The sequence below is a fragment of the Pongo pygmaeus genome, chromosome 6 (assembly GCF_028885625.2).
Source record: "Pongo pygmaeus isolate AG05252 chromosome 6, NHGRI_mPonPyg2-v2.0_pri, whole genome shotgun sequence".
Classification (NCBI taxonomy): Eukaryota; Metazoa; Chordata; class Mammalia; order Primates; family Hominidae; genus Pongo; species Pongo pygmaeus.
In genome coordinates, this window is record NC_072379.2 from 4,091,798 (window position 1) to 4,104,082 (window position 12,285).

General features: G+C 47.6%; 1 protein-coding gene across 4 annotated transcripts in view; it reads left to right on the forward strand.

The window, feature by feature from the left end:
• SDK1 (sidekick cell adhesion molecule 1) overlaps window positions 1–12,285 on the forward strand; it is a 989,261-nt gene that overhangs the window by 734,661 nt on the left and 242,315 nt on the right. For all 4 annotated transcript variants that reach the window (XM_063667220.1, XM_063667221.1, XM_054494717.2 and 1 more), the window contains exons 15-17: window positions 1,654–1,801; window positions 2,797–2,937; window positions 7,830–8,011. In XM_063667220.1, the coding sequence (XP_063523290.1) occupies window positions 1,654–1,801; window positions 2,797–2,937; window positions 7,830–8,011 (471 nt within the window). The remainder of the gene's footprint in view (window positions 1–1,653; window positions 1,802–2,796; window positions 2,938–7,829; window positions 8,012–12,285) is intronic.

Below are 12,285 nucleotides of genomic sequence, written 5' to 3' on the forward strand. Positions count from 1 at the left end.
TCTACCAACCGAGTCCGGTTGCCCTGATACTGGGAATGGCCTTTCATCTTCCGCATTGACAAATGGCTGTTTTCTGTAAGGGAGACTGCTTAGCAAACCAGAGCACCATGAGCTGCATGATACAAGTGGAAGGGTTTTAGGCTCCCAGAAAAGGGAAGTTGCTGTGAGTTCTTCCGTAGGTAACTGGGAATGCGCACATTTTGTTTTTAAAGGAGACACACAGAGAGGGGGATCCTCATCAGCTGCCCATTATCCATGTCACTGGAAATCAAAAGCTAAGAACACTGAAATGCCCAGCTGGTGGCGAAGACTGCGTTCCCAGAAAGCCATTTTTGGAAGCGGCTTGATTTGAAATAATTAAAAAGATTCCATCTTCATAGCCAACTGGCTTCATGCTTCAGAGCAGCTTAACTGTGTTAAGGAATCCAGTGAGCAGATTCTGAATTAGTGATAGACACCTCTGTGTGAGGCAACAGAAGTTGCCTTTGAGAGTCTCGTTTTCATTTTGGAGCAATTTAAGACCACTGCTTGGTGATCGGTAAGGAGCTGGAGTGCATTTCTGATGAGCTCGCAGGCGCAGACTTACGAATCCTCGCAGTTGGGGCTGTAGGTTTTTGGAGAAGCGGCTGGGATTTTATGTGTGGATGCTGACATGCAGCTGGTACTGTCTGTAGGCTCCGCCTAGCCCAGCACCATGGTAGAAAGCGTGTGCCACCTCTTTCTGACCATCTCTAATGTGGGTGAAAGGGACGTTAGCGCCACTTCAGGTCAGTGAGACAGCTCGATTTCCAGCAGAATTTCCCCCACCCAGGTTTTACTTCACTAATAACTTGAAAATTCAGTTCAGGCATCATCACAATTCAGAATGGGAACCGACAGCGGATGCTGGAAGTCACTGCCAAGACCTTGTTCATTCCAGGGCATCACTCTACAAAATGACTGGGCTGAAAAGCCTGTTTAAACTCTGCAAAAAATCCACACAAGGGTGTAGGATCTCCAGCAGAACCTTCGGAAGCCTTGCCGGCGAGAGCGCATTTGGCTGGCAAGAGTCGCTCTTGCACACCTGCTGGAAAGCTGGGTGGGAAGATATTCTAAGCTCACTGTGAATTTCATTACGCCTCTCTCCAGCCAAAGCCACTCAAGGGTGTGGTGGTATAATGGGCCTGCCACGCAGATGGGCTGCGAAATACACAGCCCATCTGTCTTTATCATGCTCATTTCCTCTTTTATTAAAATGTTAATGAATATAGTTTTTATTTATCATTCAGTGACATGTGCAGCATCCTTTTCTGGGAGACAAATCTGCAATCTGCCTAACCATGTGAACCGACAGAGAACTGTCTCCCCTTACATACTGAACACAGGAATTAGGGACATTTTGGTTCCTTTTAAACCGCCATATGCAGGTTGCACAAAAAAAAATCCCTTTGCTCATTGATGGCGGCATGGGGGGAAGTTTCCTTTCTGGCTTGCAAGTTACTAGCCACATGGCCAGAGCCTCAGTTTCCACACCTGGTAAATGGGATAAGCATTCCTTCTCCTAGAGCTGTCCTGCTAAGGAAATGAGATGTTCCCTGAGAAGGCCTTTGCATTCACCTGTTATTCAGACATGATAAGTCTGTGGGCTTGAATTTGTTTTCTTCATTCTTTCAGACTCTCCGTGGAAGGTGCATCTGTCAAACGTTGGCCCCGAGATGACAGGCGTCACCGTGAGTGGCCTGACTCCGGCTCGTACCTATCAATTCCGGGTGTGCGCGGTGAATGAAGTGGGCAGGGGCCAGTACAGCGCCGAGACAAGCAGGTGCGTGAATCCCGCCCCAGGTGGGGGTGCAGAACAGCCAGGGGCCTGAACGCCAAAGAGAAGCATCACGTTAGGTGGTGGAATTGACCACAGCAACCTGCTGGCCTCCCTCAGGGAGACCAGCCAAAACGTGAGCAGAAAAGCCTGTCGCAAAGAGGGAAACAAAGTCCCACACAGGCTTAGCTGGGCCTTCCTTCATTGCTGTGAGGCAGGTTCCTTGGATTTTTCCTGTGGCAATCTGGCTGTGCCTACATAAATCGCTCCTGACCGCACAGCCCTCTGTGTCCAGGAAATTAAGAGCTTACACGTTTTCCATATCCTTTGCCCACCCCACTGCCAGGTGGAAGCTGATGCCACAGTCTTAACAAGTCAACACCTAGCGTGCTGTAAGGGAAGCTGAAGACTCTGCTGTCTCTGCAGAGGCGTCACATTCCTGAGCGGTCTTCATGCTCTCCCATCCCTGCGAGGGCCGCCTCTGAAAAATCTCATTCGGAGGTGACGTGGGAAAATGGCTTCATCACATTTCAGCACACCTTCCCCAACCAACCTGAGCTTTCAGTGGGCTTGACTTGTAGAACAGCTGAGCTCTAAATGCCTTTTTTTTTTTTTCTTTTCAAAATGTGGGAGTTTGATATGAGAAATACTGAAAGAGCCGGAGAAAACAGTTTGGGAGGAGTCTGAGATGGCAGACCCACAAGCGGACGCGTTCAGGCTTGCAGTCTTTCTAAAGGACTGAGGTGCTGGGTTTATTCACACAGAACAAAGTCACCTCCACATTTTCCTCATTGCTTGGTTAACTGATTTTCTATTATGTTGATTTGTGGTAACTGTTTCTCATGTCCTTTCGGTTTCATTGGCTGTGTGTTTTGCTTTTCCTGAAACCCGATTTTTGTGAATAGTCAGGCTCAAGATTCAGCAAGATAGATGAAATGCAAATGGGCCCCCACTGTTTCTGGTACTCATCTCTCTTGTTCCTACCCGTCTTTTATTTATAGGTTGATGCTACCTGAAGAACCACCCAGTGCTCCCCCGAAAAATATAGTGGCCAGTGGGCGGACTAATCAGTCCATTATGGTCCAGTGGCAGCCACCCCCAGAAACAGAGCACAACGGGGTGTTGCGTGGATACATCCTCAGGCAAGTTCCCTGTGACTGGCCATCTTTAGGCCACCATTAGAGCTGAGCGTCGATTTCACGGAGGGTTGCAAACTCTAATGTCTGTAAGAGCCAGACAGGAACCAAAGGAGTCAGGCCAGGTGTGAGATGTTAGGGAGTGGTGGAGACTGTGGCAAACTGGAGTGCACAGGCCAATGTGGGCAGCCTCGCAGAGACATTCTGTGCATATCCAACCATAAATGACATACACAAAACTGGTGACGGGTAGCATTTTGGCAGGAGAATGGAGGGGATATTAGGGGTTGGAAACAAGGTATATTATTCATTGTGAGGCTTTTTTTTTTTTTTAGATGGAGTTTCGCTCTTGTCGCCCAGGCTGGAGTGCAGTGGTACGATCTTGTCTCACTGCAACCTCCGCTGCCTGGGATCAAGCGATTCTCTTGCCTCAGCCTCCCAAGTAGCTGGGATTACAGGCATGTGCCACCACACCTGGCTAATTTTTGTATTTTTAGTAGAGACAGGGTTTCACCATGTTGACCAAGCTGGTCTCAAACTCCTGACCTCAGGTGATCTGTCCCCCTCAGCCTCCCAATCCTCAGCTAGGATTACAGGCGTGAGCCACCGCACCTGGCCTCATTGTAGGTCTTTTGATTCCATTTAAGTTTTTAACCAAGGGCATGTGTTGTTCAATACGAATAATTAATTTCACGTAATTATTAGCCAGTTGTCACCATGCTGATATGTTGCTTGCTAATGCCAGATCTTCTAGTATTTCCAGAAATCCAAAGATCTAGCTTTGTACCTGAAACCTCACAACTTTTAGATGTTGGAAATGAAATCAATATATTTAGAAACAAAGGGCAGGGCTAACGCACACTTCTGCAGGCCAGATGTGGCTGAAGGGTAGCCAGTGTGCTGTCTTTGCTTATAAAGGACAGTTAGGCTTCTAGAATTATTGGGAACACTGTATCTGAGCTTGTCTGTGTTTGAGAGAAGAAACCTCCTTTGCCAAAGCTGCTCATTTTAAAATTGTACTGAACATGATCATTGCAGTGGCCTGTTGACACAAGTAAAAGCAAAAGTAAAGCAGAATTGCATGATAATTATTAAATCTCTTCCAATAGATTGCACCAACTGTGGACGTATTTGTTCATTTTACCAGTGTTATTGGGACAAGAACGGTGGGTATCCACTTATTCCCTTCCTGGGCTCGTTCCAAGTGTGTGATCAGTAAATAGTGGCTAACAAAGGTCTTCAGCAGACAGATGTAATTTCTTAGATAAATGTGAGAAATTGGGAAATGTTGCATCTTCAGCTTCATTATCCTTGTGTATGAAGGGCAACGCCTTCCCTGTATATATGTGTATAGCCATCCATTCATCATTTAATATGTGTTTTTCTATGTGCCTGGACTATTTGCCTGTCCAAACCAATTTGCCGTTGTTTTCAAGTTTTTCCTCCAGCATCAGCATTCTCTTCTAAATGTAAGCCAGACTGTGACCCACCTGAAGTGGTTTAAATGGGCCATCCCCAGGGGTACACAAAGAGCTCCAATCAGTAGCAAGGCCCCTTTTGTCTCAAGGCTCCAACTGTCCTTCCTCATTTCAAAGAAGAGGGAAGAGGAGCTTGCAGTTCTGTCCCCTCGGGGTGGGGGTCGCAGGCTCTGGTTCCTGTTGATCCCCTGGGACAGTTCCTAATTGCCTGACCACCTCCGCTCCAGAAAACAGCCCCGTGTCCCCGCCGCCTGCGGCCGAGGGCTCCTGTGGCACTGCTGCTCTTGCCCCTGCCTTAGCCATTACCTCTCATTCTGCACCCATCCACTAATGAGGATAATTGGCCACCCTGTCTACCCAGCAGCACTGTCATCCCTCTGCCTCTGCCTTTCTTCAGCATGTGCAGGAAGAGTTTCCTTAGGCTGAAGCTGTCAAGTAAGGACTTTAAAAGTCATCCCACAGAACCAGGCCCGGGGCACAGAGTTTAATAATAAAGTCTCTCTGATGTTACGAGGCCACTTCAGGGACTGCACATTTCTCTATTTTGTGGGATTACTACTGTTAAAAGGATTTTCTGTGATGGGGTCAGTAGAGTTGGGTGCTGGAGATGAGGGCATCTTCTGTATTTGCAGGAGCTTAAATCCAGAAAGCCCCAAGATGAGGGTGCACTACCCTAGGCCTGTGAATTTCAGAAATGAAAGAGCCATGCCAAAACGAATTTGCTTAGAAACATTTCCGCATAATCCTCCGGTCTGCACATCAGCTCTCTGTTTGTGAGTGTGTATCCTCCAGGGCACAGTCTCTGTGTCAGATCCAAGGCACAATGCAAGGAAAGCAAAGAGAAATAAATCACTTCCGTGGCTCCAGCCATAAGAAGTAGTTAGGATGCGTGTGCAGTAATAAAATATTTATAATAATAGGCAGGGTGTTTCTTTGAGAGGAGCATAGGGGTTATGTCCTTTAAAAACATTCTCCTGTTTATTTCTGTATAAAAAATCATCTTGTTCTGGCTGAGATGGTCTCCTGGGCAACATATCCTGCCAGCAAGAGGAGGCTGCCCTGCACTTCCATGATTGATTGTGACCTTCTTAGACATCCTGTGACTATTACAAAAGCACCCGGAGCCGCTGGTCAGAACGGGCCAACGCGCCCGTTCCAGAGGGGAGCGCAGGCTCTTTGGAAGACGTGAATTCTGCAGTTTGTTTTTCACAGTGGTATTAAGAGTGGCCCCAGAGAAGATGGGTGGCTCATGCAGGTGTAGTTCCTTATAACTCATAGTTATCTCTGCCATACTTCTCAGTAGAAGAGCAGTGTTTAAAAATGTATATATATTTAGGGAGTGCTTTACACCTTCACATGTCTTTTATATTCAGTGTCTCCTTTGACTCTTGCAACAAGAATGGAAATGCTACTGTCATTCCCACCTTAAAGAGGTGGAAACCAAGGCTCGGAGAAGTTTGGAATTTTCCCAACACCACCCAGCTCCTGAGTGGCCATTGAGCAAAGTCTTCCGATGCTGGTTCCTCAGCTCTTCCCTGGAATGTGCATTGTGTAGCGTTGGGTCCACACGAGGAATTCTTCTTAAGGGGCATCCTCATTCCATCGCAGTGATTACAGATGGTGCTTGGTGCCAGCATGCCCAGGCTACTCAGGTGCATGGTGTGGGCACAGAGCCAGTTTCTACCTTTTCCCAAATGGCTGTCTCAGTCCCATTTATTTTAAGAGTTCCTCTTTTGTAGATGGTGAATGTAAGTGGAAATACCCATCATACAAGTGAATCCATGCGAAGCCTTTCTCCCAGTGGCCCACTGCCTTGAGGACCATCATGCTTCGTTGGTGATCTGAACACCCCCTGGGAATTGCACGTGTACTTGCTTAGTGCAGGTCGCTCAGTAAAGGAGTCAGAGATGGACACACTATGAAGCTAAAACGTGGTTTGATAACTTGACTTTCATTTTTTCCCATCACGGAATAACGCTGTCCCTTCCCTGAGTCTCCCACCAGGCAAGCCCAGAGGCCACTTGCTCCTTTCAGGCAAGAGACAGAAGGAGGCCTGGTACCTTCTTGCTATTCAAGGGCTGTCTGCTTATCATCATTTGTTTTCTATCAAACAGGCCCCACCAAGTACACATGGTCAGCAACAAGAGGGAACGAGAGAATGCTCTCGGAAACTCCTGATTTTTGTGAAGAACCTTGTGTGACCATTTGTCGATTTCCTCACTTCATTTTCAAGCCCTCCTTCTCTTGGGAAAGTTGTTTTACATTTTAGGGCCTGAATTTCTGGGTTTCTTTTCTCCTTCGATGTCAGCAGCCTTATGATGTTCTGGTCCATGCGTGTCTGTCTCGGCTCCTTCCCATTCGTGCTCAGGTGCCCTGCCCGCGTGGGACCACACAGGTAATGGACATGGAATCTGCAGAGCCACAGAGCTCAGAGATCAGCGTCCTGGAGGAGCCTGAAGATTTCTACTCGCCGTGAAAAGCCAGCGGATTTGCTGCCACTCAAGTGTGGGACTGCGAGGCAGGAGCCACTTCTGGGATAGAAATTAGAGGCTTTTGGAAGCTACAGGATGACAGGGCAGTCACTCCTACTGGGCATGCCGCTGGCTTTACCTGGGGGGCTGATCCAGGAAAGCTCAGTAAATTACCTGAGTCAGTTCAGTGCATTAACTTCTACAGACTGAATCATGGAGAAACATATGCTAATCAAAATAATACAATGCAAATCTTCTCACGGTACACACAGCAATTTCCTAATTTATACATCCTAAGTCCTGAGTTGTGTACATTATCTTTTTCATAAACACTACTTTAAATTTCCACCTTTAGTACGCTAAGAACATAGTACCCAAGCACTCACAGAGGTCTTCTACAAAGCAATTTGTCATAGTTAGTACTGGACTAGTATTTTACAAATTTCAACACGTTTTCAAAGCCGCTTATTCCCGTTCTGGAATACACTTGGACAAACCTGCAATTCCTAAATGGAGTTCTGTCCCTGGAGACCACAAGACCCTGTGCAGCCTGCTTCTGGAAGTCTCCCCACGTTTCAGACTCAGAAGAGGAAAGTGTTTCTCAAACTGATTTACAGCAACTCCCTGATGGAAGTCATGTCTGGAATTTTTGGTCCTAAGTCACTGTAGTCCCTAGATGAGTTACATGTAAAAAGCTGTAATTTTTTCTTAACCATTATGTAGTTGAAATGTCAGTTCCATTTTGCCTTGAGCTTATAATCACTGTGAGATTAGAGCACACTTTTCAAAATCATCGAGTTGGGAAATAGTATTGTTTAGGGCTGACCTCTCAGCTCTGCTCTTGAATATTTACTTCCATTTCCCCCTAACCCTGCAGAATAACTGCAGGTAAACGCTGTTCCTGGGTCCAGTTATTTCCTTATCATGATGGGCTTCCTTCGTGGCGCAGGTACCGCCTGGCTGGCCTTCCCGGAGAGTACCAGCAGTGGAACATCACCAGCCCGGAGGTGAACTACTGCCTGGTGACAGACCTGATCATCTGGACACAGTATGAGATACAGGTGGCAGCGTACAACGGGGCCGGCCTGGGCGTCTTCAGCAGGGCAGTGACCGAGTATACCTTGCAAGGAGGTAAGCTTGTCTCCAAAACCACAAGGTGGCAGGATCTTTGCCGGGGAATGGGATTTGCAAAGTTTGACTGGAGTATGTTAGAAAGAAAAACAGAGAATTCAGTCCCCTAGGGAGCGTTTACAAGAAAATTCATCACGTATTTAATGGGATCTCTCCTGCTATTCCTCAATGAAAGCAGAACCATAGACAGGAGACAAATAATATTCCAACTCTTTTTCAGTGACTAAGGAAGTTTCTGTACACGCCTTTTGACGGGTGCATCTAGTCTTGAAAAGTCTGTGGAAATGGATTTTTCTAAGTGGAATGATTGTAGGTTTTCACAGGAAAGCTGGCTGTGGAATTCTGTGTGATATTGTGAGTGTTTTTCAAAGAGCACGATGATTATTCACTGTTTTATTTTTAACGACGTAACGTGATTATTGGTAATCGAATTTGCAACGTGGTACTTTTTTTGGTTGCCCTTTTCAGTTATACAAGCAAACAATCTACTAGGTCAATAAAAACTGCCCCCCACCCCTGGAAAAACTGACCAGACATAAACGTCATAAAGCCAGTGGTTCTTAAATATACGTGGTGAGACCCGGGTGCGGCGTGGCAGGCTTTCCCCAGCATCTGGTTCCTCCGCTGTTTTCTGAAAGATTCAGATCTCAGCCCCAGGAGGAGCAAGCATTGGGAGATCTCCTCCACATCTGCATTTCACTGTTACTGCTCTTAGCAGGAATAAATAGACCCTCTCCCAGCATAGCCTCATTTGTCCTACAGCAGCCCAAATCCTTGCCCAGGGAAGTAATTTTTCTACTGAGTCTAAAATTCTTTTTCACTCTGTGATTTATGCCCTTGCCTGATTCACAGGTGTGATTTTATTTGCTTAGGCATTTTTATTGCTACCAGACTTTGACCTTTTTCAAATGATAAGGTTTCTGACTGCCCACTTCTCTCCCCAAATCATGCCTGAGACCTAATGTTCCTTGATATTACATGCTGTTATTATCATCCTGTATTGATTGGCTGTCTGTTGTCATCTGTAAGTCCATAAATCCTCCTTTATAAATTAAGTACAGTCAGTTCTGCCTGCACAGTGACTAGCAGAAATATTTAAAATGCAGGACAGCCATGAAGGACCTGTCCATCTGCAAGTAATTCTTGATTACTCATTTGAAAAGGAAAATGGCTGAAAACCTCGACAGTTAACGTTTGCTTTAGTCTATTTAATAAAATAACAATAAACTTAGAAACACTTAAAAAGACTCCTATTACTATTAGTAATCTCTTATTACTATTAACTGTGACTGTTTCATTTTATTTCCGGTGCATTTGAGTTCTGCGTGAGGCAGAGGGAAGTGGATCTCCACCTAATTGAGAAGGGCTTTGAAACTTTGGACTCTGGCTTTTATTCAGTTGGCATTGGGGAACCATGAAAGGCTTAAGATCTGTGAGTGACATGAGCAAAATGCTGCATTAGGAGGCGGAATCTGTGCGTGGGTGTGCAGGGAAGATGAGAGGTGGGGAGCAGAGAATGGCAGCAGGGACTCCAGGGACAAAAAAATGGAGTGACCAGTGTCCCCCAGCTCTGAAGGCTGGCAATGAGAAGAGATAGGGATGTAAGTTTGGGTGGGATGCCATTGTTTTCAAAACAGCTCACATGGATTCCAGGGTTGTGCCTTCCAGCAACCCTGTAAATGAATGCAGTTTCGGCCCCACAAGCACCTCCCAGTGCCTCCTGTACAACAGGGCTGGGTATAAAAACAGGAACAGGCCCAGTGCCTCCTGTACAGTGGGACTGGGTATAAAAACAGGAACAGAGCCCAGACCCGTCCTCAAAGTGCAGACAGTTTATAGGATAGAGCAGGGCAAGTTTCATTTTCAGGCACCTGTTCATAGGAAGCTGAACATTAGCTAACTGGAATTTAGTTGGTCTGAAATCACACAGGCCACAAAGGCAGAAGCAGCACTGACATCCAGGCTTCCAAGACAAGACTGCTGTTCCCTGAGTGACATCAGCTGCCTCTGACGTCAGTAGGACTTGAGATTTCAGAGGAGATTTGGCGAGGGACTGCGCTTAGGCTAGTGGGCTGGGGTGCAGGGTTCCCCCTAAGATGGTGGCACAGTGGGTGGGGTCCCGCCTCCATGTCCAGGTAGTCTTCTGGATGGGGAAATTACTAAATTATGCTTTGCTCTGGGAATGAACTTTTTCCCGTATGTGATGAGAACCTGACTTTGATTGGTCCAAATCTGGTTCATCATCTATACTTTTAAAAAGGAAAAAAAAAATGCTCTTCGTGAGCGAACGTTTGTGAATAATGCTGCACGTGCAGTTTCCCATCTGCAGCTCGGCTTCTGTGGCAGCGCCATCCTTCCTCACCTTGGGTGTTTGACATCAGGGGTTGGTATACAGAGCCCCTCATGGGTCTCGGGGCGCCCAGCAGACAGTCATAATTCCTGTCTTCGTGTCTTCTTCATGTCTTACGCCTCGGCACTCCCGGGAGCACCCTCGTACGGATGTGGATGGCCCTCCCTTGTTCCCTTTTAAGCCCGGTGTGGAAACGCAGGTGGCCCCATCCTCCCTTTGAGGGACTCAGCCCTCCCTCTCTGTGTGTCTCGGACTCCCGTGTGCTCGATGGGATGGTAAATGCCTCTGGGGAATCTCCCCGGAGCTTGCTGGGATGGGGCAGGTCATGTCATGCTTTTCTTCCAGACCCTGACTCCAACCCTAAACCTATTCCTGGGCCACGAGGACGAACATCTCAGGCTTGTGACAGTCTTGGAGATGCCAGGCACCACCCACCTGACCCTTCTTTGTGCAAGGGACATGCTTGAGTCCCAGGATAAATTGGGGGTGATAATACTTACTGGCCAGAGCATTAGGACACTGTCCCTTGGACGTGGCTGGGGTCAGGCATGTGGCAGGCAGCAGGAGGGGATGGTCCATGGCCTGGGGGACATGGCTGGCTCAGCTGGCTGCACAGCCTTGATGCCTCAGTGTAGTCAAATGCACTTATCCCTCTGTGCTATTCAAGGACCTCCCAGCCAGCCACACTGCCGCTGAACAGAATGAAGCAAGCGTATGAATTCTGTCCTGAATCCACGTTCCCCTCTGCGACAGGCCATGGCTAGGAGATGACGTCAGACCACCAGTCTAGAAAGAGCTGGGGAGGTGAAGGGAAGACGGGGGCAATGCTTGCCTGGCTCTGGAGGGGAAGACGCAATGAATGGGACAGAAAGGGATCTGCCTAGAAGGTGGCACATGAGGAAGCAGAGTGACAAGAGGGACTGTGAATGCATCAGGGGGACAGTGGCGGGGGCTCAGTAAGCATGATGTTTCACACACACGTATATATTCACACATCTTTCTGGATACGTGACCCCCAGAAAGACCCCTTCCCGGGAGTCCATCCAGGCCGCACTCCGTATTTACTACTAATGTGCTTTCAAGAAGCACCTGTGCCCATTCCGAGCCTCCAGTTTTCATTTGTGAAACTGTGGCATTTACACCTGTCCTGACTCAAAGGGCACTGTGAAGAGGAGATGAGATACTACGTGTGAAAAAGGCTTTGAAAACGGGGAGACATCACACACATGCCAGCAGTGTGGCTTTGTCTGTATTCGTTTTTCCACTGGGATGAAGAGTGTCTACTAGGGTATTTGAATGCTTCCATAGGGGCCATTACACTGGAAGAGATCTGGGGGCCATCTTCCTACTGACAGTAAAATCAAACAGAAACACTCAAGAATTGATGTGAGCACCTGCGGTGTGCACAGAGTTGTGGGAGGGGCCCTGACCCTGAGTGTAGGGAAGATATCTGGTGTCATCATCCTTGGGGACCTGCAGTCTGGCCCTGGAGGTGAGACTGACATTCATGAAATAAGAGCAGGAAGTAGAAAAGAGATCAGCCTCACTCATGCACGGTCACCCCTCGTCTATCTGCAGATCGGGGTACTGGGCGTGCTTTGAAGAGTCCTCAGTCAGCACCCAGAGGAACGGGCTATGGACATGAGGGTTGTGATCCACGTGGCAGGGGCACCTCAGAGTTTGCAGCTGTCTGTGTTGCTTAGGAATAGTGTCTGGCTGCTAGAAACAGACCCACAGTGACAGGAGCTTAAACAAGATGGAGCTGTGTTTTTACTTTTCTCACATCAGTGGGTTGGGCAGTGGATGGGGCAGTCATAGCGGCAGCTCCAAGGTCATCAGAGATTCAGGGTTTTTTGTCTTTTTGGCTGCCACTTTAGCACGTGCCTCAGGTCACAAGCCTGCTGCTGCAGTGCCAGCCGTTGCA